This window comes from Somniosus microcephalus, chromosome 11, assembly GCF_052327205.1.
Source record: "Somniosus microcephalus isolate GS21.2 chromosome 11, FLI_Smic_1.0, whole genome shotgun sequence".
In the NCBI taxonomy this organism is placed as follows: domain Eukaryota; kingdom Metazoa; phylum Chordata; class Chondrichthyes; order Squaliformes; family Somniosidae; genus Somniosus; species Somniosus microcephalus.
The window spans coordinates 45,317,007-45,343,946 of record NC_140997.1 but is presented as its reverse complement, the minus strand read 5'-3'; the positions used below and the strand labels follow the sequence as shown (position 1 = coordinate 45,343,946).

Below are 26,940 nucleotides of genomic sequence, written 5' to 3'. Positions count from 1 at the left end.
CCCAACCTGTCCAAATCGTACTGGAGTTTCTCTGCATCCTCCTCACAGCACACACGCCCATCCAGCTTTGTGTTGTCTGCAAACTTGGAGATATTACATCTAGTTCCCTCGTCTAGATCATTAATATATATTGTGAATAACTGGGGTCCTAGCGCCGATCCCTGTGGTACCCCACTAGTCACTGCCTTCCACTCGGAAAAAGACCCGTTTATTCCAACTCTTTGCTTCCTGTCTGCCAACCAGTTTTCTATCCAAGTCAGTACCTTACCCCCAATCCCATGTGCTTTAACTTTACACACTAATCTCTTATGCAGGACCTTATCGAAAGCCTTCTGAAAGTCCAAATACACCACATCCACTGGTTCTCCCTTATCTATTCTACCAGTTACATCCTCAAAAAATTCCAGTCGATTAGTCAAGCATAATTTACCTTTTGTAAATCCATGTTGACTTTGTCCGATCCTGTCACTGTTTTCCAAGTGCTCTGCTATTACATCTTTTATAATGGACTCTAGCATTTTCCCCACTACCAATGTCAGGCTTACCGGTCTATAATTCCCCATTTTTTCTCTACCACCTTTTTTAAATAGTGGGGTTACATTAGCTACCCTCCAATCCATGGGAACTGTTCCAGAGTCTATAGAATTTTAGAAGATGACCAGCAATGCATCTACTATTTCTAGGGCCACTTCCTTAAGTACCCTAGGATGTAGTTTATCAGGCCCTGGGGATTTATCGGCCTTCAATCCCGTCAATTTCCCTAACACCATTTCCCTACAAATACTGATTTCATTCAGTTCCTCGCTCTCATTAGACCCTATGTTCCCCGACATCTCTGGGAGGTTATTTGTGTCTTCCTTTGTGAAGACAGAACCAAAGTATGTATTTAATTGGTCTGCTATGTCTTTGTTCCCCATTAATGCCACCTGATGCTGTTTCTAGCGTCACTCGTCATATCGGTGTTGCCACTGCTGCTGAATGCGATCGCCGGGGACCTTGCCATCACGGAGATTGTGACATCAGTGAGTGTGCAACGCTCACTTGACACCCGATCTCCCAACTTCGTTACAGCCAATTAACTTACCGGCTAGAGAAAGCAACGACAGCTTCAGGTGGTATGCAGCAGCAGGAAGCTGGCTCCAGCGATGCTATTTAAAGGAATCATCACTTGTCACTCGGACCTGACAGGTTTTTGAAATTTGAGTGGCTGTGTGCTACTTGCTGCTACTGGAAGAGTTTTCTTTATTCAGTTCAAGGTTCTTTGGCATCGGAGTTTTGTGGCAAGTACAAAACTTTCTGAAAAGCTTCAGCCAACAACACTTGCTAAAAGTCATGAGGGCTGTACTGGCAGTGGACCTCGCCCTCCAGGATCTACGGCAGAGGGAGCGGAGGCAGTGAGACAATCAACCTTCCGGACGGGCTGTCCTTGACCAGCTCATCAGAGTCTGATTTGCATGAATGAAACCCCAGATCCCCGTAGCTCACCACATCCCCATCATACCAATCCTTGTCTCACACCATATCACAGCGTTCTCCTGGGCGCAAAGGTGAAATGAGAGACCACAAAATATTCCAAACAGAATTAATAACTTTATCTATAAACATATCACACATATCACATGAATTCTAATAATGAATGAGCCTTGTGCCTGCCACAGTTGAATAACTGTCATTGTGTACAAGGTGTGAGATGTGGGTGTGAGTGTTGCTAGGTAGAGATTGTTGGTGGGTGAGTGCTGGGGTGTGGTGCATTGAGCAGCGTGTGAAGCTTATGGTATGTAGCCTTTGTTGAAGCCTTCAGTCACCATGACCACCCGTGTGAGCTTGTTAAACTTCTTCCTGCACTGTTTGTGGGTCCTGGGGACCACAGTGCTGCCCGTGACGTGATGTACCACCTCCCTCCACATAGTCCGGCAGACTTGTGGTGAGGGCCTCCTGCCAGTTGACAGGTACAGGACCACCGGCCTCCTCTCCACCGCTAAAACCAATGCCTCCAAAGCTTCATCGGAAAACCCCCGCGCTCTCTCCCTGGGGTGGCGATCTGCCATCAGGATTTGTAAATAAGTGCTCCTTCTCCTTCTTCTTATGGTTGTTGAGGCAGCTGCACACCCAACAATGCTAAGAATGAGGTGCTGCAGCATCAATGAACCTCCCCTTTAAGTAGCAAAAAAAGCCTGTGGCAATCATGACTTGCAATTAGACTGCCCCTGATATTGGTCCATCTTTTCAGTGTAATGCCAATGAGCTTGAGCTTTTAGATTAGAATCATGACTGCAATCATTTTAAGGAGCAGTGAGGACAAAATTTGCATGCAGCCTAGATGATTTTCATCTGGCGCTACTTAACCATTTTTAGCCTAAACACAGCCCATTTCTTGGCAATAACGAATTTCTAGCCCAGACTTCGCAGGTTTGTCTTCTGCTCTGTTTGAAGAGTTTGGATTGTTAAACTTGAGTCCCAATAGTTTTTGGACCTCTGTGAATAGGTGACCCAAACAGCCTCTAAGCATGTGCACCCACAGTGCCTTCCAATTTCCTTTTTTTTCCAGACACTGTGGCGATTTTAACTCTACTCGCTCAGCAGAAACCTGGCGGGTGGGCAGTTAAAATCGCCCTGGCTCTTACCTGTCCGAAAGCCGCCATGATCGCAACATCTGCAATTTTAACCTGCTCTCTTGAGCAGGCAGCAAGGACACATTCCCGGAGCCAACAGGGTCCTTCTTTACATTTGCATGTTGCGGCCCGATGACATCATTGACACCCAACTGTAATTTTAACTCAGGCCAGAGTGAGGAATTCACCTGGAGTTAAAATCAGGGCCGAATCTCTTTGCAACATCAAACATGTCCGATTCAAAAATACCTGTCTCAGCACAGTTGGGTTGGTTCCTTACTCTCTCTTTCCGGTTCAATTTCTTGTGCAAATGCAGGTTTTTAAAAGAAGCAGTGGAAACTTTTGCCCTGGATCTCTGCCACTGGGTTTGTGTTTCACGTCCTGACCTGATTCTAGCTCTGAGTACACAGCTGAAACCCCCTCAGAGCAGATGGAATGTTTATCAGAAAATGCTGAAACACTCAGCAGGTCAGGCAGCATCTGTGGAGAGAGAAGCAGAGTTAACGTTTCAGGTCGATGATCCTTTGTCAGAACGTTCTGATGAAAGGTCATAACGAGCTCTCAAATAAACCCACATTGAGTTTCCCAAATCCCAGATCCACCCTTCCAAGTTCTCCCAGCCCCAAACCCACATTCCAAATGTTTCCGTTCCAAGGCCCACCCCGGGGATCCGCACCCCAGATTCTCCCAGGCCCCTGTAGATGATGTCACCATTTTCTCTTGGGGCTCTTTTCAGTTCTTCTGGCCCAGGCTCAGGCCCAACCTCTCTAGTTCTCACGTGCCTTGCATCTCCTCCAGTTCTTCCCCAATCCCCTCCATTCTTCGTAACCCAGACCCAACAACCAAAACTTATGTATAAACATTTATATAATACAGATCAATTTTTATTATGAATACATAATATTTAACTAGAAAAAAGATGGTGGTTTGCTGTAAGTCAGTCTGGTGACACAACCATAATGCCCCTGAATTCACAGATCACAGAATCACAGAAACCCCACAGTGCAGACAGAGGCCACCTTGGCCCATCGAGCCTGCACCGACACACATCCCACCCGATCCCCGCAACCCCCACACCAACACACATCCCACCCTATCCCCGTAACCCCACGTATTTAATCCCCCTAACACTAAGGATCAATTTATCATAGCCAATCAACCTAACCCGCACATCTTTGGACTGTGGGAGGAAACCGGAGCACCCGGAGGAAACCCACGCAAACACGGGGAGAATGTGCAAACTCCACACAGACAGTCACCCGAGGCCGGATTCGAACCCGGGTCCCTGGCGCTGTGAGGCAACAGTGCTAACCAGGCCTCAGCTAATCTACGCCTTGACATTTGACCCGGTTTCTGATTTAATTCATGAGATTATGCGATCAATTCATACTGAAGTAGTATAATGAAAATAATGCCAGTCTCTGCCTTCGATTGAATTTGGAAGCAGTAAGCTATCCCAGCAATAAAGGGATTATTGTTGCCAAATTGCAGCACTGTAAGCATTCATATACTGTAAAAAATGCCGTGGTTAGGTTAAGAATAGCAAATTAATGATGCATTTGGGTAACTGACTGAAATGTTCCAGTTGGAAATGTTACATCCAACTACAAAAATTGAACTCTTAACCCAGACAAGAAAGCACTGAATCATAGAATCATGCAGCACAGAAGGAGGACATTCAGCCCTTCGTGTCTGTGCCGGCTCTTTGAAAGAGCAATCCAATCAGTCCCACTTTCCTGCTCTTTCCCCAAAGCCCTGCAATTTTTTCCCCTTCAAGTATTTATCCAATTCTGTTTTGAAAGTTACTATTGAATTTGCTTCCACCACACTTTCAGGCAGCGCATTCCAGATCATAACGAGTCACTGCGTAAACATAGAAACATAGAAGATAGGAGCAGGAGTAGGCCATTCGAGCCTGCTCCACCATTCAACGAGATCATGGCTGATCATCCAAACCCTAGCACCCGGTCCCTACACCGACAGCCATCCCACACAAGCCCTATCCCCATAACCCCGTAACCCCACGTATTTAATCCCCCCTAACACTAAGGGCTAATTTTTTTTATCATGGCCAATCAACCTAACCCGCACATCTTTGGACTGTGGGAGGAAACCGGAGCACCCGGAGGAAACCCACGCAAACACGGGGAGAATGCGCAAACTCCACACAGTCACCCGAGGCCGGATTTGAACCCGGGTCCCTGGCGCTGTGAGGCAACAGTGCTAACCACTATGCCACGTCTCCTCATCTCATCTCTGGCTCCTTTGTCAATTACCTTCAATCTGTGTCCTCTGGTTACCGACCCTTCTGCCACTGGAAACAGTTTCTCCTGATTTACTCCCCCAATACATAAAAGAAAGACTTGCATTTATATAGCGCCTTTCACGACCACCAGACGTCCCAAAGTGCTTTACAGCCAATTAAATTATTTTTGAAGTGTAGTCACTGTTGCAACGTAGGAATGTCTAGGTTGTATTCTTCTTATGAAAGAGATAAGCACGATCCCAGTTCACTGCTGTAATGATATATTATTTGTTAAACTAGTCTTTGCTACAATACCAGGCCCTCTGATGGGCGAGGGAGTAAAGGCCCTACCCAGCGTAGTATTAAGCCAAATAGGCCAGAAACGTCCCAGGTTGCAATGTTCTGTTGAATGAGCTGATCGCAGCCTTGAAAGCAGTTTGGGGAGCTAGAATTGGCCTCAGCGGACTAGTTCTACAGAGGTGAAGAATCAGGGGAGTGATAAATCAGCCAAGTGGTCCTCACGCCTGTCAGCCCGTGACCCATGCTGGACAGTATGCGTGTGCATACAGAAGGCAATGCCCTCTGTGAAGTAGCCTGGTAACCACCAGTGTTCAGTGATCACACTTGATGAATGGCCAGTTGAAAGAAGGATCAGAGGACTACTGGCACGTCTGGAACCAAACCCCAGTAATAGCCCGCTCCTTCAAAAGAGAAACCAGCAAACTAGGAGAGGAAAGTCAGAACTATGATTCTTATGATTGAATTTTTGATTTGGAGACTTTCTTTTTGTGAATACAAAATGAAAACAGAGACAGTAATGTTCGTGGCCATGACAGAGCCTGTAAATATCTGATAAAATGATTTCACAGCAGGCAATCTCACAATGATTAAGCTCCTTTTTGAGGGGGTGGTAGAGACTATTATGCTACGTTTACATAAATTGTTATTTTGCAATGATTCGAGGAGCAACATGAAATAGATTGAATTTTACTGACACTGTGTTCTGTTCAGTTTAATCCAGTTGTTGGGTTTACAGTTGGCCTTGTCTCACAAGAGTGCTCATCGGTCCTCCTTCCAGAAAATAGGAGAAACGCACGCAGGGAATGCATGAGATTCTGAAATCAGGTACACAACAACAACAGCAACTTGTATTTATATAGTGCCTTTAAACGTCCCAAGGCGCTTCTCAGGTGTGTTATCAAACGAAATTTGACACCGAGCCACATCAGGAGATATTAGGACAAATGACCAAAAGCTTGGTCAAAGAGGTAGGTTTTAAGGAGCATCTTAAAGGAGGAAAGAGAGATAGAGAGGCAGAGGGGTTTAGGGAGGGATTCCCAGAAGTTGGGGTCTAGGCAGCTAAAGGCACGGCCACCAATGGTGGAGCAATTAAAATTGGGGAAGCGCAAGAGGCCAGAATTGCAGGAGCACAGAGATCTCGAAGAGTTGTAGGGCTGGAGAAGGTTACAGAGATCACGAGGTCACTGGAGGGGCAAGGCCATGGAGGGATTTGAAAACAAGGATGAGAATGATAAAATCTAGTCATTGCTGGACCGGGAGCCAATGTAGGTCAGCGAACATGGGGGGTGATAGGTGAGCACAGGGGTGATGGGTGAATGAGGAACCTTATAGGTATGGCCCCTGGGATATGCTATAATTTAAAATATATATATTCTTGGTATGTGAGCATTACTGGCAAGGCCAGCATTTATTGCCCAACGCTTGAGACGATGGTGGTGGGCCTTCTTCTTGAACCGCTGGTAACGGTTTTGATACTACTGAGTGTCTGCTAGGCTGTTGGTGCAGGACTAGAGTCACATATAGGCCAGACCATGTAAGGAGAGCAGGTTTCCTTCCCTAAAGGATATTAGTGAAGCAGTATGACATTAACACAGCTTCATGGTCACTTTTATTGGTACAGGAAACATTTTTTTATCCGGCATGGACGGGACCGACGTGGTGCCGGTTCATCAAAAATTCCGGATAACCGAAAGCTGTAGTAAAAGATACGGAGCTGAGAGCTCCGTATAAAGCAACAAACCCTGTTGCTTAGCAACAAGTTCAGAACAATGGCCACAAGTTGCAAGCGTCTCTGTAGCTTAGCAACAGCTGCAGCCACACCCTTGCACAGCAACAGATGGAGGAAGGCAAGTAATAAAAGTTACCTGAACCTACTCCTGAATTTTGCCGGTTAACCGAGATTTCCGGTTATTTAGGTGCCGGTAAATCGAAAGTTTCCTGTACCAGCTTTTTATTTCCAGAGTTTATTTTTTAAATTGAACTCAAATTCTCAAACTGCCTGGTGGGATTTGAACTCACTGGATTACTAATCCAGTAACATAACCATTACTCTACCGAACCCTCTATCATATGACTGGGAAATAAAATAAACTCCACATCATAGGGGACATGGTGGGGTCTGTTTATGAGAAGGTCCAGAGATGCTGAACCCGAGGTAAACACCTGAAATTTGTAACAGGAACCTTGGCACAATCAGATATGCTCTGCTACGCAGGCCGGGGGCGGCGGGGGGGGGTCTCAGGTTCATTACCTGATCTAAGCCTGTGCTAAGTTAGCTCATTGCTGCTGGAGCAGTGATAGGGATGCTGCAATTGGTCGCCATGGTCTTGGAGTTGGGGTAGGGAGAGGAAGTGTAATCAGATTTTAATTTCGATGAAAATGAAAATCGGGCAATTTCTATCATGGAAACAGATTCTCCAGGACATTGCACATATTACTAATGAAGCTATTGACTCAATTTAAGAAAATAGCTCAGTGAGTCTCTATCCTTAAATGGATCTTGGAGCTGGAGTGCACGTTCCGGATAATATACGACTCAGTCATGCCTTCCCATAACTTCCAGCTTTTTCATTGGACTGCGTGGAGCATTAGGTCAAAAGACTTATAAAATCAATGAAAGAAAAGTAAATGGGCTCCCCCGAGCTCCGTGATGTTTCACAATCTGCACAAAGCTCCAACTTGCCCCACGCATTCCTCCACAGAACAAAATCCAACCTTTCCTTTTTTGATTACACCAGGAACTTCCAACACATCCAATACACGATTGCAGCAATCCCAAGAACTTCCTTAACAACCACTGACATTTAAAAAATTCCTCACTAGTTTTTGGTTTCACTAGAATTTCTCTTCTTGTCATGCTCTGGAATACTAAAGGAATGTTCGGCTCAGGGCAGCTCCAAGATACTGATCTGTAAGCCCATTACCATTCTCCCCTTTCCCATCTTCTACCTAGAGCAGCTTTTAAGAATTCAGCATCATTAACCTCAATGCCTGCCACCCTACCATTAATCAGTACAGAATCCACTTCCTCCCATCAACTCTGGTTGAAAGGGTTCCCTATGCCATTTATCTTCATAGCACACTCCACAAGCTTTTCAAATCTCCAGAGATGGATTCCTGTTACGGCCCATTGGGTTAGATATAATGCTTTCCGCAGACCCCAAAGATACCCTTGTAGCTCTGTTAAAGAGTTCCAAACTCCTTAGTCTTTGGCACTAGGCCAGAGGAACCCTTTCAACGATTAATGACAGGAATTAACGAAGATAAATATGATTTAGGGTCATTTTTTGCACATCCCTGCGAATGAACACAACAACCCACTTATTCCACTTCATCTATCTAATGATCCTTTCAGCCTCACAACATCATAATCTACCTTTACAACAGTTGTTGATTGCTCCAAAGAGGCTTCAAGTAACATTTTAAAGCCCCTCTGCTTTAGCCTTCCTTTCACAGTTGAGTAAGAAAAATTCAATGACAAGTAGAGCATTCGTCTGCCTATCGAAGCTTATTGCTCTCGTGATCCAACTCACCAAGCCTAGCATCCAACTGCATTTTAAGCTCTGCTAATATCTTTGATTCCACTCCCTTACCGAGAGTATTATTTCAAACATTTATTGCCCTTGGAGGAAAGACAATTTTTTTTCTGAGATCTGTTTTGAATTTGCTTTTCACTATTTTTATTTCCTTATCTCCTCTTGTCCCACTGGCTTGACTCACCATTTAATGTCTTATCAACCTTGACAAAGACTCTCTTAATCTTCCCGTTTCTAGATTATAGAACTTAAGCTTCTCTAATCTTTTCTCATAGTTCATTGCCTTCACGCTTGGAATCACTCTTGTTACAGTTCTGTGCACACTCCCAATGCATGTATGTCCCTTCTGTCGTGTGGCAGTGAAATATATGCACAGTACTCGTGGAGCTCGATTTTGCCAAGCACGAGGAGGCGGGTTTGGAGGCGTGCGAGGTGGTAAAATCACAAAAAATGGCGGGCGGGCCCGATCCCGCCTCCAAGCAATTTTTCCAAATGCGTGTTTTCTGACCCCCTTTCTATCCTGCCTCCAAGAGGCGGGATAGGCCCTTAAGAACCACTTAATTGCCTCTATTATCCCATTTTGAGAGGCCTTTCCGATTTTTAGACATTTCCCCCATCCTACACGCCTCCTCTGGAACACGCCAGGTAATCCTGGAGGCCTCACAATTGGATTGCTTACTAACAGCTGTAGTTCCACCATTACAAAGGAGTTTTCACCAATGATCATTTGCAGATGGCAGAACTTTGTTCTCTCAGGTCTGGGTGAACTTTTAGCAGGCCTACTCATTGTTGTGGAAGTTTGGAGCCTGACACCCATCTCCAGTGTGACTTCCTGGGAAACCCCTCTCCCAACCTTGACTAAGGGCTTCCTCAACTGAGGCATATACCAGATGCATGGCGACCATTTAATTCCTTTCCTCCTGGACATCAGATTCGGACGAAGACCAGTCAGGGGCAGCAGCAGAACCATGAACAGCAGCAGCACCAACAGCAGGAGCAGCAACAGGAGCGCCAAGCTGCTGCGCACCCACCTGAAGCTGCACAGGCCAGAAGGCACCAGCGTGTGACAACATTGCTGCCTGGGATGCAAGGGAAGCACTCATCTTGGCCAGATTTGGTGAGCCTGCGCAATCAAATACTTTTGTCTCGCACCTTCTTACCAGAGCATCCACAATGGACAAGAACCTGCGGATTCCTATCACTCTGACCACCATACTCACAATTGCAAGGCGCCCTAAGCCCTCAATGTGAAAGTCCCATTTGTGAAATGACACAGGCCACAACTTCAACAGTTTGCCATCTACTCTGTTTATAATACAATTACAATGATGGCTGGTCCAAATACAAAACATCACAGCACCCAAGTGACTACCCTTGTGACTACTTGTGCTTTATCTTCCTCTTACGCATGCTCTTACATGGCGCTTCCCCTGTGGCTTCAGCAGATGTGGAGGCCCCTTGCTCACTTTCTTGCTGCTCCTGTCTTGACGCCTTTGGTGGCCATCCTCTGGGGTGGCGAACCTGTGCAGGCTCACCAACAGTCTGCTGCTCCTGTGGCTGTGCAGGGACAGAGACGCCCATCTCAGTTGGGTGAAGACTCTGGTGGAGCTCTGCATGGTCGTGTGAGCACTTGGAGAGGAGCCCCCACTTCCTTGTTCTCTGCCACCAACATCCCTCTCATGGGTCAGCCCTACTTCAGAGCTAGCAAGTGGCTTGACAGCACCTTGCTGCACTTCAGGGGGGCCATGAAGACCCGTTTCTGCACTGGAAGTCCTACTCCAGAGGACTTCCATGAAGGTCTGGTTTGTATGCTCAATAGCTGCCCATCGCTCCTCAAGAGACGTCATTCTATTCTGAACAATTACCATGTTTTCCATACCCTGGCGACTAAGCTCCTCCATGACCGTAGCCATCCTCTCCTCTACCGTAGCCAGCATTACCATGGAGGTAGCCATCCTTTCCACGGAGGTAGCCATCCTTTCCACGGAGGTTGCCATCCTTTCCACGGTGATGCGTTCCTGCGCCAATGCCTCCACAAAGGCTCTGCTTATGTTCGTGATGGACTCCTCCATTCGCTCCACACTCGCAGCGACCCTGGAGACAAAACTTGCCAGAGACTCCTGCACCTGTTCCTGGAGTTCCAGCACTGCTCTCATTCTGGATGGACCCGGAGGCACAGGGTCAACATGCAGCTCAGTCGAGCTGGCAGAGTCCTGCGCCCTCCAACGAGGACTCTCCACTGCTGACCCTGTCTCCACTATCTGCTGATGCTCACTTGTGAGCTGTGATACACCAGGTGTCAACACTACTCTATCTCAGGAAGGTCCGCCAAGGTGTGAGTGTCTGCGCTGGTGCTGGGTGCGCTGAATTCTGCTGACGCTGCGCTCTCAGAGGTTGCAGCTTCCTCTGAGGAGTCTGGAAGCTCAGGCTCTTCCTCCTGGACAGTGGGGACGGGGGCTTACGATGGTCCTGTGGGGGAGTAAAGGAAAGAGTTAGAGATGTGAGAGCAAGGTTACATGCACATTGAATAGAGCAGATGATCATAAGTCAATCTGTTAGAGCATCAGATTCATTGTCAGTGACTCATGCAATATCAATAAGAGATGCCAAACTATTCTGTCACCAGCTTGCTGTGATGTGCCCATCTGTCCGTCCCCCACTTGGGTATTGTCCTCAATCCCAGTGATTTCCAGGGCCGCCTCCTCCCAGGGGGTGAGCTGGGCTACTGAGGGTGGCCCTCCTTCTGTCATGGCTCTTTCCCTCTTATTGTGGGCTCTCTTTTCCTGCAATGAGAGACACAAGTGAAGTTTGAGTGAGAATGAAGGAGTGAGTGTAGAGAATCCATAGCATAGATGCTTAGGATACAAAGGACTCCCCTGTGTGTTGTAAGTTGTTGTTGTCATTGCATCACAGTGATAGGGAGTGAGAGGGCTGCATGGTCAAATCGTTAAGTGAATGTGACCATAGAGAGGGAATGGGTAAGGGTGCAGGGATGTAAGTGTCAAGTGGGATGTGGAGGAAGAGGTTGGCAAAGCAGAGTGCTGGTGAGGAGAGGCGATGGGGATCAGATTGAGGGTGATGGGAAAGTCATACTCACTTTTCCTGTGTGGAGAAGGTCATGAAACCTCTTCCTGCATTGCAGCCAGGTTCTGTGGCTCATTGAAATGGAGTTCACCTCCTCGGCCACTTGCAGCCACACAGCTTTTGTCTGCTGGGGTGACGTTTTTCTCCCTGAGGAAGGGAACAGCACCTCCTTATTACATCTGGCTCCGTGCACCAGAGCTTGGAGGGAGGGCTCATCAAACCGAGGTGCACACTTTTGCTTGATCGTGGACATTGTCGGGAAATCAACTCCTTCATACAATTTGCAAAGCGTTTGCAGTCTCCAGAAGAAGCAAGGCTGCGTGCAGGCCTTAAATCCAGCAACATTGATGATGTCATCGGAGGCGACTTTCTGTATGAAAATACTCAATGGTCCAGGGGTTCCCACACGCAGGAAATCAATTGCCCAATTAGGGGAAAATCCCACTTTTTCAACACTCCACTTAGGAGTCAGGGTCCTGACACAATTTCCACCTGACACGCCCCAGCCCGCCCACACTGGCAAAATCCAGCCCCAAGTGTTACTCACCTCAGACCACTGCAATCTGACTTCTGTAGACTCATAGGGGATGAAATTGGTCTTGGTTGGCAGCACATAACAGGCGATGGCAACTCGGCAGCCCGTTTTACACCCAGTCCGCTTTTCTTTTCCATTGTTGGATTTAATCACTATTTGTGGACTAGTGATAGGTAACTGTGACCAGGTGTGCTTGTGGCAACCTGTCGTGACTGGATTAAAATGGTCATATGGTTTTTATTTTCTGTGTCTCATTTTTGTTCAGCTAAATCAACATTCACATCATGTCAGCCACACAACATTCAGTTCCTTAAAGTAGTGAGCGTTATATATACTTTTTATATTATAATTGATCTTTCTTGTGTGCGTTTAACTAGTATAATACAGTGCCAATAGCTGCACTTTCACAAGTGCATGCTGCTGGCTTTGATTTGCATGTTTGGGTTCCATGTAGAGGCCAGTCTGCCTCTTCAAGTCTGCCAGTTAATGTGAGAAATTGAGATTCCTGAAAAAATATATCCTTTTTGTAAATGTTCTCTGTATTACCACAAGTTGACAGGATAATTTTACAGTATTTGCTGGAAAGATGAAATACATTTCAACAACCCAGTGCTACCAAATGTTGCTGAAAGATGTCTGAAGAATGCTTTTCACTCAAGTGTCCTCTTTATCTCTTGTTAAGTGATATTTTAATCACCGAAGGGAGTTTAATTACTTATAACACTCGAATAAAAAAGCAAACGCACAGCCGGTCAGTCAGCATCTGAAGAAGGAAGAACACAGATAACATTTTGACACTGACACTTTTACAGAGGCTTCAAAAACACTGAAATGTTTAACGGTTCTTGCCTCTGACTGGCCTGCTGTACATTTCCAGCACAAACTCTTTTTATTTCTTCTTTCCGGTATTTGTCAGTTTTCTTTTCAGCCATGTTTAGGGAGAAATACCAGCAGAAATTAAAGCAGTTTCTGTCGTTACAACCCCACAGAGGTGTAACATTGCAGGCAGTTTCATCTTATTTTCCTCTGTTACAATATCCCACATCCATTCCTTATACTATTACGACTGTTGCTATTTCTTAGATTTTTTTTTTACCGTTCAGTACACACGTCATCCTCAGGAGCTGAACCCTTTATGTATTTATAATGAACTGTGCATTGTAACAGCATATAATGCAAGTGGAAGAAAATTTGGAGCCGACGATCATTATGGTCCTGATTTTAATTCATCTCGCCTGCCGGAAACTGGGCGGGAAATGGGGGCAAAGTTAAAATAAGGACAGTGACTTTTCCCTCTGATCTCGCCGTGTCCCGATGTTAACCTGCTCTTTTGAGCAGGCGAGCGGGACACCTGCAGGAAGGCAGCGGGGTCCTTCTTTAGATATGCAGACCGGGTCCCAATGACATCAATTGTAGTCGGAGGTCTGAGTGGGGGAGCAGTGACGGCTCCCCCTTCTGGCCCAAACCTGTCGGGAAGGGGATCGTGGGCCAAGTTTCAAAAAAAAATGTTTCCCTGTGGGCCAAGAGGAGCAGGTGTGCATTCTTCGGGCCTCATAAGGATGCCTGGGGCCTCCCTTGCTTCCCCAGTCCCTCCCGCGCTTGCTCCCGGCCTCCTACCCCCCATTACCTGACTGCTGGGACCGTTCCCGCGGGTCCCCCGTCTGCGACTCCCTTCTGGCTGAATTCCCGCTCCCGCCCATCGGCCAGGTAGTGAATCAGGCCGGGTTCGGGCGGGACGCTGAGGAAAGTTATTGAAATGAGGCACGGGCGTTAAAATCAGCTCTGGATTCCGCATCCCCGGACTCTGCCGGGTGCACTGTCCAGTTCAGGGCTCACGCAACCTGTTCCCTTGCCCACCTACCCCACCACCCCCCCCCCCCCGCTCCCACCCCCAACCTTTAAAATTGGGGCCTAAGAGATTGCTCTTAATTAAAATGAGAATAATCCAGTGAACCAAGGTACTCCTTGAAGCAAAAGACTTGCCGGTCTATAAAGGCTTTTATATTGCACCTGAATCCTGAAATGAAACAAGCCCTATGCTGCCAGTTGGAAGCTGTGGAGCCTCGCTAAGACTGGGTCTTTCCAGCAGCCATTCTTAGCCAATTCTGGCAGATTTCACACCAAACTCCATTCCCTTTCCACTGATTCGCCCCCTCTCCCCGGCAGCTGTCTGAGGCTGACCAAGTCTGTTTTCAACCTTGGTGTCATATTTGATCACGAATTGAGCTTCCGACCTCATATCCGTTCTATCACTAAGGCTGCCCATTTTCAGCTTTTAACATCGCCCATCTCCGCCCTTGCCTCAACTTATCTGCTGCTGAAACTCTCATCCATGCCTTTATCACCTCTAGGCTTGACTATTCCAATGCTCTCCTGGCCGGCCGCCCTAGCTCTACCCTCCATAAACTTGAGGGCATCCAAAACTCTGCTGCCCGTGTCCTAACTTGCACCAAGTCCTGTTCACCCATCTTCCCTGTGCTCGCTGACCTTCATTGGCTCCCAGTTAAGCAAGCTTTGATTTAAAAATTCTCATCTTTGTTTTCAAATCCCTCCATGGCCCCACCCCTCCCTATCTCTGTAAATCTCCTCCATCCCTATAATCCCCCTAGACCTCTGTGCTCCACCTATTCTGGCCTTTTGAACATCCCTGATTTTAATCACTCCACCATTGGTGGCTGTGCCTTCAGCTGCCTAAGTCCTAATCTCTGGAATTCCCTCCCTAAATCTCTCTGCTTCTCCACTTCACTTTCCTCCTTTTAAGACTCTCCTTAAAACCTACCTCTTCGACCAGGTAGTGGAGATACTTGATGGGATAAAAATTGATAAAGAGGAGGTATTAGAAAGGCTGGCTGTACTTAAAGTAGATAAGTCACCAGGAGCGGATGGGATGCATCCTAGCATGATGAGGGAATTGAGGGAGGAAATCGCGGAGGTACTGGCCATAATATTCCAATCCTCCTTAAATACGGTGGTGGTGCCAGAGGTCTGGAGAATTGCAAATGTCACACCCTTGTTCAAAGATAAACCCAGCAAATACAGGCCAGTCAGTTTGATCTCAGTAGTGGGGAAGCCTTTAGAAACAATAATCAGGGACAAAATTAACAGTCACTTGGACAAGTGTGGCTTAATTAAAGAAAGCCAGCACGGATTTGTTAAAGGCAAATCGTGTTTAACTGACTTGATTGAGTTCTTTGATGAGGTAACAGAGAGGGTTGATGAGGGTAATGCAGTTGACGTGTACATGGATTTCCAAAAGGCGTTTAACAAAGTGCCACAAAAAAGGCTTGCCAGCAAAGTTGAAACCCGTGGAATAAAAGTGACAGTGGCAGCATGGATACAGAATTGGCTAAGTGACAGGAAACAGAGAGTAGTGGTGAACGGTTGTTTTTCAGACTGGAGGAAGGTATACAGTGGCGTTCCCCAGGGATTGGTACTAGGACCACTGCTTTTCTTGATATATATTAATGATAAGGACTTGCGTGTACAGGGCACAATTTCAAAATTTGCAGATGACACAAAACTTGGAAGTATAGTGAACAGTGAGGAGGAGAGTGATAGACTTCAGGAAGACATAGACAGGCTGGTGGAATGGGCGGACACATGGCAGATGAAATTTAATGCAGAAAAGTGTGAAGTGATATATTTTAGTAGGAAGAATGAGGAGAGGACATATAAACTAAATGGTACAATCCTGAAGGGGGTGCACAAAGAGACCTGGGGGTATGTGTGCATAAATAAGGTGGCAGGGCAGGTTGCGAAAGCAGTTAAAAAGGCTTACGGGAGCCTGGGCTTCATAAATAGAGGTATAGAGTACGAAAGTGTGTAAATTATGATGAACCTGTATAAAACACTGGCTCGGTCCCAACGTACTGTGTTCAATTCTGGGCACCACACTTTAGGAAGGATGTGAAGGCCTTAGAGAGGGTGCAGAAAAGATTTACGAGAATTATTCCAGGAATGAGGGACTTCAGTTACATGGATAGACTGGAGAAGCTGGGATTGTTCTCCTTAGAGCAGAGAAGGTTGAGAGGAGATTTGATAGAGGTGTTCAAAATCATGAGGGGTCTGGACAGAGTAGATAGAGAGAAACTGTTCCCATTGGCAGAAGGGTCCAAAGATGTGCAGGTTAGGTTGATTGGCTATGATAAATTGACCCTTAGTGTTGGGGGGATTAAATACATGGGGTTACAGGGATAGCGTGGGATATGTGTTGGTGTAGGGGTTACAGGGATCGGGTGGGATATGTGTCGGTGCAGGCTCGATGGGCCGAAATGGCCTCTATCTGCACTGTGGGGTTTCTGTGATTCTGTGAAGAGTCGAGAACCAGAGGACACAGATTTGAGGTGATTGGCAAAAGAATCAAAGGCGACGTAAGAAAAAACTTTTTTACGCAGCGAGTGGCTAGGATCTGGAATGAACTGCCTGAAAGGCAGACTCAATCACGGCTTTCAAAAGGAAGTTGGCTAAGTATCTGAAGGAAAGAAATTTGCAGGGCTACGGGGAAAGGGCAGGGTGGTGGGACTAGCTGAAGTGTTCTTGCAGAGAGCCGGCACGGGCTCAATGGGCTGAATGGCCTTTGTCCGTGCTGTGACCATTACATGACCAAGCTTTTGGTCATTTGCCCTAACATCTCCTTACATGGCTCAGTGTCAAATTTTCTTTTCTTTTGATGACTCCTGTGAAGCGCCTTGGGATGTTTTATTGCGTTAAAGGCGCTATATAAATATAAGTTGTTGTTGATTTAAAGCCATCTGCAGAAGACCCATGCTTCAGGAACCTGGCAGGACTAGCATTGGACGTACAGGATCCTCAATACTGCCACCGAGGTCTGTGTGCCGCTGCCTTACGTGAATATTGGGTTGATGTTATGTAACAGTGGAAACTGTCTTCACACCTCTGTAAACATCAGATGATCTGATGGTATGGGCTGTGCAGAAAACACGATTGAAGGAAGTGACTCCAATAAACCCATTTGTAATCTTTAGTTACCCATTTGTCCAAATCCTTGTACTTGTGGGGGGAGACCAGAACTAGGGGCCATAAATATAAAAGATAGTCACTGATAAATCCAATATGAAATTCAGGAGAAACTTCTTTACCCAGAGAGTGGTTAGAATGTGGAACTTGCTACCACAGGGAGTGGTTGAGGCGAATGGCATAGATGCATTTAAGGGGAAGCTAGATAGAGGGAGAAAGGAATAGAAGGTTATACTGATAGGGTTAGATGAAGTGGGGGTGGGAGGAGGGCCGTGTGGGGCATAAACACCGGCGTGGACCAGTTGGGCCGAATGGCCTGTTTCTGCGCCGTACATTCTACGCAATTCTTTGTAGATTGTTCACAAGAGTTGAGCCCAAGGCTTTTGGAGCCCCCTGCTGGAATTCAATAGGTTTGCACCTGTGATTACAAAATATCAGGACGTGCACATTGAAATGCCATAACAAGGTTCACATCAATTTACAAGACAAGCTGATTTGTTTTCCTTCAAAAGACTTTGCAAACATTGAGAATTTGCCATTGTTAAGAGTTAACAGTAACAGGTAACATTTTGAAGATTGAGCTCGCTTTTTGAAAACAAAAATAAATCTATTGAAAGTTCTGAATTTTTTATTCAGAGCATATAGTGCCCATTGAAATGTTGTTTGGTTCCATTGGTGTCTTTTAAGTCCAGTTTATTCGTCATTCTTAGTGTCTCTATGCTGGATCTCCTGTGGTAGAAACTTCGGCGGGAATTTCATGGGAGCTGTTCCACGCGCATTCTTCTTAGGCAGTCCCTCGGAACCAAGGATGACTTGCTTCCACATTAAAAATGAGTTCTCAGGTGACTGATGAGTCCAATGCGGGACCTACAGTCTCTGTCACAGGTGGGGCAGACGGTGGTTGAAGGGGCGGGTGGGTGGGGTGCTTGGGTTGACGTGCGCTCCTTGCGCTGTCTGCGCTTGGCTTCCGCTTGCTCCCGCCGAAGAGACTTGAGGTGTTCGGCGCCTCCCCGGATGCTTCTCCTCCACTTTGTGCGGTCTTGGGCCAGGGATTCCCAGGTGTCGGTGGGGATGTTACACTTTTTCAAGGAGGCTTTGAGGGTGTCCTTGAAGCGTTTCCTCTGCCCACCTGGGGCTCTCTTGCCGTGCCGGAGCTCCGAGTAGAGCGCTTGTTTTGGGAGTCTCGTATCGGGCATGCGGACCATGTGGCCCGTCCATCGGAGCTGATCGAGCATGGTCAAAGCTTCGATGCTGGGGATGTTGGCCTGAGCAAGAACACTGACATTAGTGCGCCTATCCTGCCAATGGATTTGCAGGATCTTGCGGAGGCAGTGTTGGTGGTACCTCTCCAGTGCTTTGAGGTGCCTGCTGTACATGGTCCATGTCTCTGAGGCATACAGCAGGGCGGGTATCACTGCTGCTCTGTAGACCATGAGCTTAGTGCCAGGTTTGAGGTCCTGGTCTTCAAACACTCTCTTCCTCAGGTGACCGAAGGCTGCACTGGCACACTGAAGGCGGTGTTGGACTTCGTCGTCGACGTCTGCCCTTGTTGACAGTAGGCTCCCGAGGTATGGAAAGTAGTCCACGTTGTCCAAGGCCTTGTCGTGGATTTTGATAATCGGGGGGCAGTACTGTGTGGTGGGGGCAGGTTGGTAGAGGACCTTTGTCTTACGGATGTTTAGTGTAAGGCCTATGCTCTCGTACGCTTTGGTGAAGGTGTTGACGATGGTTTGGAGTTCGACCTCCGAGTGAGCGCAGATGCAAGCGTCGTCTGCATACTGTAATTCGACGACAGAGGATGGGACGACCTTGGATCTGGCCTGGAGGCGACGGAGGTTGAACAGTTTCCCGTTTGTTCTGTAAATCAGCTCCACTCCAGTGAGGAGCTTGCTGAGGGTGAGATGGAGCATTGCAGCAAGGAAGATCGAGAGGAGTGTTGGTGCAATGACGCGCATAACGGGGTTTCCACCGCACTTCCGCCGAAGCTGTGGCGGTGGAGTAGGAGCAACTCTGAGGAAATTCCCGGCGCGTGAATATTCTGAACATTGCAGTAATCACAGGGTTCCAGCATAGAAGGGTGCAATAAACTGCATCAATGCAGGTGATGCAACCAATTGTAGTTTATTCTGTGGGTGTCGCTAATTCTGTGCAATAAAGAAATCTTGATTAACTGCAATGAAAGTAATGAATGCATACAATTGTCACTTAAAGATCCATACCATATAGCTCTTCTGGCAACATTTAAAAGCAGACTCAGAGAGGAACTGAATATCTGCACCAGTGACAGTAACAATGGATTCAATTTCACTCGGGTGAAACACCAGTCATGTGGGTGACTGAATCATACAAGTATTCATGTAACAAGTGTAATATCCTCATGTTCGTATCTGTAAGAGCACTGTGCTACATGAAACAGATTTTTCCAGCCACCTTTATTCATTGGGTTTCCAGAAATACTAAACCTAACGCAGCTAAACTTTTAGAATTAGGAATTGTGATGGAACTAATTGGATCAGAAAGGTGTTTTACAGCTCATTTTTGCTTCCACAGATGGCGACTGCTGTTTCCTGATAAGAAAACCTCACTTAGATCTATCAGTGGTCTTATGCCTGTGTTTGTGTGTATGCTTGTTCAGTTTCACATATTTGCAGAGATCAGTCACTATCTCCTGTCAGCCATGTGACTTTAAAAGAACTTGCATTTATACAGCGCCTTTCACGACCACAGGAACATCCCAAAGCGCTTTACAACCAATGAAGTACTCTTGAAGTGTAGTCACTGGAAACACAGCAGCCGATTTTCGCACAGCAAGCTCCCACAAACAGCAATATGATAATCTGTTTCAGTGATGTTGATTGAGGGATAAATATTGGCCAGGACACCAGCGAGAACTCCCCTGCTCTTCAAATAGTGCTATGGGATCTCTTACATTCACCTAAGAGGGAAGACAGGGCCTCGGTTTAACATCTCATCCAAAAGACGACACCTCCGACAGTGCAGCGCTCCCTCAGTACTGCACTGGAGTGTCAGCCTGGAGTATGTGCCCAATTCTCTGGAGTGGAACTTGAAACCACAGCCTTCTGACTCAAAGGTGTCATCAACTTTGAAAGTGTTTGGCAAGCCTTTTTTCATTTGTTTACAGACCCACAATGTTATGACATAAATCACATCAAAACATATTGGGTCATTTTCATGTCATGTTATAAATTGACGTACGGCTCCCTTGGCCGCTCTCCCTTCCCGATCAGAAAAGCATTCAATGGACACTCCCAAATTAAGATGCTGCCTCTTTAAGTCAAATATAAATTGAGTGCACATTAGAAACTTACTTGTCAAGTTTTTCCATGGTGCAAGAGACACATCTTCCAAACTGCATTTGAAAACACAGCATTTTGATTAACAGACTCAGATTGAGGTTCTCCAGAGTGAGATGCTCTAACATCCGACAGGATGTCAATGAATGATCTCCTTCAGCATGTTAGTGCTTCTATAACGTTCTTCACTGCTAAGGTTGGGTAACAGTTGTTGAAAGCTTCAAAAGAACACAGCAATAGTTGAAACCATCTTAGATCAGGGAGTGGTTGTGAACTTCTATTTCCTTTTGGAGACTGAAGGAATCAAGGGATATGGGGATAGGCTTGAGATAGAAGATCAGTCATGATCTTATTGAATGGTGGAGCAGGCTCGAGGGGCCGTATGGTGTACTCCTGCTCCTATTTCTTATGTTCAATGTCAGGGAGCTGAGGCACACAACATCACCTTGTGGTCACATCCCTCAAATAGACCCGTCTTTCCTTCATTCCAAAGTGAAGCACATTAAGTCATCCAGGATGTGTGTATATTTATATATGGGGAAATGTCAAATGAATGTTCCTGACGTATCATTGACTTACACGTGAGTTGCAAACTTTGTAGGGTTACCTAGTATTTGGGAGGCGAAGGAATCACAAAATGGTGGGATTTTATCTGTACATATTTTTGTTGATCCTATGTGGGTCTTCAAAGATGATTGCCATAAAACCTGCAGACACTGCTCAGCTGTATACAAGAGGTTCGATATGTGGCTCATCTGTTGTCTCCCTAACCCCCACCCTTGTTTTCTTTGCAGATATGACAATGGATGAAGTTCGAGAATATGAGAAACAAACTCAGGAAGCTACGAATGAGAAGATTGGAATCATGGCTCCCACTATCTCCATTAGCGAAGCTGCCCAGCCTTCAGCAACCCGCAGCGCCCCTGCCAGTGCACCCTCCACACCGCTCAGCGGCGACCCACCTGATTTCCTCAGTGTGCCAAAGGACAGACCACGGAAGAAGTCTGCCCCAGAAATGCTGACGCTGCCAGAGCTCAGAGAGCGCACGACAAAAAAGTAATACTAGTTCCATACCAGCCGGGAGGCTGCATTTTTGTGATATTTCAGTTATTGAATTTATCTAATGCTACTTAACTGAAAAAAGCCATCTGTTAAGGGGTTCTTTAAAGCTTTAGCCTGTAAAGATACTGTGCAATGATCTTTACAGCAGTAAGCCTGCATTAATACTGACTGGCCATAAGATTAATATTTTTAATTTGAGATAAGGATTTGGGATGAGGTTATGTTCTTTAACAGTATTGCTGTATTTTACTGCACTCTCTTTATCATTCCTTATTAGGACTTTTAGGCAGACTCAGGACTTAGTGTTAGCATGACTCATAGTGTATACTGTTATATAAATGTGTTTCCATAACATATTTACAATATTTTTAATCTAACGTCAATGCTAGTAAGGGGAAAGGTGGAGTGAACCAAAGTCCTACTGTTAGGTAGAGATTCACACATGGTCCATCCTCATTTCTTGGTTTGCAAACATAAAAGGAAAGTAGAATAAAAAGTACTTGATATAAGAATAATGTATCATCCCACAACTCCCAACCAGCAAATTCACAAGCGAGTTGCAGTGATAACATGGTATTCCTAAGTTAGTCATTAAATGTTATTTTTAAATTTGTTTTCAAAGTATTTGCAGCAAAGTTACTTCCCTGCTAAAGCCACCACCAGGAAGCTCGATTTCCTCTTTCATGCCACACATTTCTCCCCATAACAGCTCTTAACTCTATAAAAGCTTAAGTTCTCCCAAGGCCTGACCACTGCTCCCATATCTGAGGAGGTTTTTCTAACATCTCCTGGATAAGATATCAATAAAGCTTGTCATTTGGTCGGCAGTCTTTTACTCATCTCTGGCCACCCAACTCTCACTTTCCATCGCAACCTTTTCTTGTTGCTATTTTAAACAATACTTTTATGGTGATTGCTCCCCTGAACCTTCCTCTCTGCCACCTCCAGATACACCTTCCTATATGTCATTCTTCCTACATGTTATTCCTCCTTCCACATTCTAACTGTGTTGAAATAAAGACTCATCACATTGGTTCCGGACCTGTAGAACTCCATGCCTCCCTCAGTCTTACCTTCTTTCTAGAATCTGAATGCTTTTAAAATCCAAATCTGGCATCTACTAACCAGAACCACGTTCCCCGCCAAGTCACACACCATCCTGACTTGGACACATATCGCCGTTCCTTCATCGCAGTGTGTACTATCTACTGGATGCACTGCAGCAGCTCGCCAAGGCTCTTTCGACAGCACCTTCCAAACCCACGACCTCCACCACCTAGGACAAGGGCAGTAGGTGCATGGGAACACCACCACCTCCAAGTCACAAACTCATCCCGACTTGGACGTTCCTTCATACCATACAATCTGGCATATTGATAACTCAGTATTAATTATCAACATGCAATTTTAATGACTGGTTGTAAAATTACTGAATTGAACTCACTAGTTTGCAGGTCATTAGAAACCTGTATAAAATATGAATTATGAACTAGATTTGTTGTAATGTTTTTGTATTTTTCTTTAGATTTTATCACTTTGACTAAAAGAACATGCGGTTTTTCCTGTTACTTCCCACCCGGCTCTTTGCTTGTCACTATGGTAACCAGGCTATAATGTTGTACCAGGTGGAAGTCAATTTTCAAAATCTAATGCACACATTTTATTTACAAGATTAAGAATATAAGAATTTTGAGAAACAAGGAAAGGTCATTAGATCCAACAAGCCTGTCTGTTTTTCTTAGATCAACGCCACCCACCGATCTTCTCACCACATCCCTCAATCGCTTCTCTCCATAAGCACAGCTAGCTGAATCTTTGACCCTTTTTACTGCTGTACATGTTTGGTGAAAGTGGAAGGTAAACATGACTGAGACAGAAAGAAAAAAGAAAAATTCAATGACACAACTTAGACTGGCCTATTAGACAAGCTTTGTACTTCAGTCCACATTTAGTATCGCATTTTTCTTACATTTTAGTAGAAGAATTCCCCTTCCCAAAAAATAATAAAGAGCAAAACAAGTGTTGGCCGTTCCGAACCCTTTTATTGCGCTCTTGTCTTTGTTTCTCATTCAAAGTGCATTATACAGATGTGGTGCCGCATGTGTTGTAGCAGTGCAAGTGAACCAGCCACTGGTGCTTTAAGCACATCCTCAGGAACTTTCAATCACTTCACCTTAAATAGCATTCCAATCACTGCCGCTCGAGTCACAAACGCTTGCAAGTCACAACATGGAAATGTGACCGGAGGGCATCAATGGACTGTGATGGTGACCCTGGTTCACTCCACCCTCCATAGCTTTACTGCACCCTCCATTAGGAGACGTATAAAACAGAACTGTTCAGCCATCTTATTTCTACGAGGAGGTCTGCAACTGAGTTAACTGCTTCGTTCAAGAACCTGGATGATGGTTTCTGTCATTTAGAGTTGATGGACCAATAACATGGTTGCATATCCGATGCGTCCCTGATAGGGCAGTGTGATAACCCACACTGCCCAGTCAGATTTTACATTTAGGTGATAAATGTGTTCTCCTTCTTAATAATTGAAAAATTAGTTATCACTTGGACTGGAAGTAGCATAATTGTTTTTTTGTTTTTTTAAATAGCGTTAATTTGTGATATTTCCATAAGATCTTTGTTTGCATGAAAAACAATTAATTTGGATTTCCCACACAGCTGAGCCCCTACATCACTGTGGGGAGACACGGAGTGGTGACTCAGGACCTTCTCACATAAGAGAGGGAAAACCCAGTGGGACAGTTGTTCACCAATCAGAGGCAATTCTAAGTAGATGGTCTACGGCAGCATTAGTGAAGGCCTTGGAGCAGACTGCCATGCTGTCCTCCGGAAAGAATACATGGCTCAGATAGAACCAAAGGGATAAAAATAATCATTTGTTTTTCAAAAAAAAAATCAAACACTTTGACTAGACTACCACATTTTATTGTTCAAGGAAAAAAAAAATCAAGAAGGTTACGTCTGGTTTTGGTGTACAAAGGCCAATTAAAAGAAACGCCAAATGGGCAGAACCTCATTGGCCATCAGAATAGTTACGTTCAGCTGCAAAAAGCTTTAGTGCAGCTCTAACTATTAATTTACCTGGGTCGACATGACTTGGAGGAAGTGCCATGGCAACCGGAGTTTTTTTCTGTTCTTATTTTCCATGTTCTTGTAACTGCTGTTTATTTGGAGTGACTCATTTTGACATGCACCTGTGCCATTTCTATACGAAACAGATTGTACAAATAATGGCACTATGTACACTTGCTACCTTCTGCAAAAAGACTGCATAACCCATTGAAATCATCATGCAAGGCTGAGTTAACATTGTGTATATAAGGAAATATAATGCAAGCAGTTATGAATGGCCTTCATAAGAGTGTCAATTGCAGTAGCTGTAAATAGTACAGAAGATGTATAATTTTAGTTGAATGCATTGATAACACAGGAAGTAAAGAGAATGTCTTAGCTTTATACGTAGTAAATGTTGTTCATGGTGGTAAATGAATATATTACTACATATTAATGGTTCTGGGTTCTGAACTATAGGGATTAAGTTATAGTTAGGCTTCATGAAGTGTATTGAAGAATAAGTGTTTGATTATATTCATTAAGACCATTGTGTAGTTACTCTTTTGAATAATAAAAGAAATGTGCAAAGCAGTGATTTAGTGGTGGGCTGTTTATTGTATTTGAATCCGCTTTGCTGTTTGATATGTAAAAAAGTAGGCATAAGCTTTTGTTTCTTTTAAGGAACCCGTCACTGTAAAGGCTCCTTCTGTGAATCATCATCGCTGGGTCAAAATCCTGGAACTCCCTCCATTACAGCACTGTGGGAGCACCATTACCACACGGACTGCAGCGTGTTCAAGAAGGCGTCTCGCCACCACCTTCTCAAGGGCAACTAGGGATGGGCAATAAATGCCGGCCTTTTCAGCGACGTCCACATCCCATGAATGAATGAATAAAAATAATAGTAAAAAAAATTCTACCTTTAACTAGCCCCACCTGCACAGGCCAAATGACCCAACTGGGCTTCTTTTGTGTTGTCATTTCTATGATGCTAAGACTAAAAATTAGAAGGAATTTCAGCTCCCTGGAGAGTGGTGTATATACAGAACAGACTGCCAGCAAAAACAGACTGCCAGCAAAAACAATTAATGCTGTGTTGATTTAACTCCTTTCAAAAAGAACTGGATGACGATCAGATTCAGAATGGTGTGGAAGATTAAGGGGGAAAAATTTGGTCGCACCTCCTTTAGGGCGCTAACTATGTGCAACAGCGCAACGCGCGTCGGCACATAACGCCGTGGTATTACAGGCCTCCCTCCCCTGATTAAAGGGGAGGGGCCTAGCGCAGCGCGCACCAGAGCCCTGCCAGACCACCGGGGAGTGAAAACTCGAGGGGTGCCAGGCTGACCGACTGCAGCCGGCACCCCGCATGAGGAGGCGAAAGGGGGCAGGTGCTGTCAGGTGGACCAAAATAAAAGGCCACCCGGCACCTGCCCTTTAATTTGCACCGCCGCGGCTGCAAAAACACCCCCCTAACCCTGTCGGATATATTGTCTGGCGGTAGGTCAGGGGGCGCGAGCGAAGTCAGCGGCCAGGGCACTGCGCACAGTGATGACATCATCGCCGGAGGCGCAGCGCCACGGGGAGCTACCGGCTACCGCTGCCACTAACCTCACGCTGAATTTCGCGGGAAGCCTTAGCAGCGCCTCGCCCAGGTGCTAGGGGCTTTGTGCCCTGGGGGCGCTAATGGGAGGCGCAAAGCAACCCAATTTTTCCCCCTAAGTATCTTAGATGGAGATAATCACCTACTCCACAGTATATGATGTTTCTGGAATTGCTGGGATGGTAAAAATGTTCTACTGTGGAAAGTAAAGAGTCAATGCTGAAAACTGTTGGTTGTCAGATTAAATATATATAATCTGGAGTTTGGAGCAGCGGTATTTGGGGACATGCTAAAAAAAATCTATGCAGGACTTTCAATATATTGGCCCGGATTTTGCGTAAAGAATAACCATGAGGCTATCAGTGTTTACTGTTATTAAAGAGTAAATCGGATGTCCAGCGTCCACTCATGCGCCATTAAACACGGAAATCAGGAAGTTGCTGTGAGTTGCCCTACTCCTCCACAAGCTTTGTTACACGGTATCTTGCAGAGAGACTCGGCATTCAAACACATACAATGGCGTGAAGTTGCTGTACTAACTACTAGATACACCCACTAAACAAGGCAGAAAAAGTTAGGACTTGTCCATACAAGTGTACG

At 45.6% G+C, this 26,940-nt stretch overlaps 1 protein-coding gene across 1 annotated transcript in view; it reads left to right on the top strand.

The window, feature by feature from the left end:
* LOC147110533 (cytoplasmic phosphatidylinositol transfer protein 1-like) overlaps positions 1–25,328 on the top strand; it is a 175,974-nt gene extending 150,646 nt beyond the window's left edge. Inside the window, exon 8 of the mRNA XM_086002238.1 lies at positions 21,398–25,328. Within this exon, the coding sequence (XP_085858364.1) occupies positions 21,398–21,663 (266 nt within the window). The 3' untranslated portion in view covers positions 21,664–25,328. The remainder of the gene's footprint in view (positions 1–21,397) is intronic.
* The last annotated feature ends 1,612 nt before the right edge of the window (positions 25,329–26,940 follow it).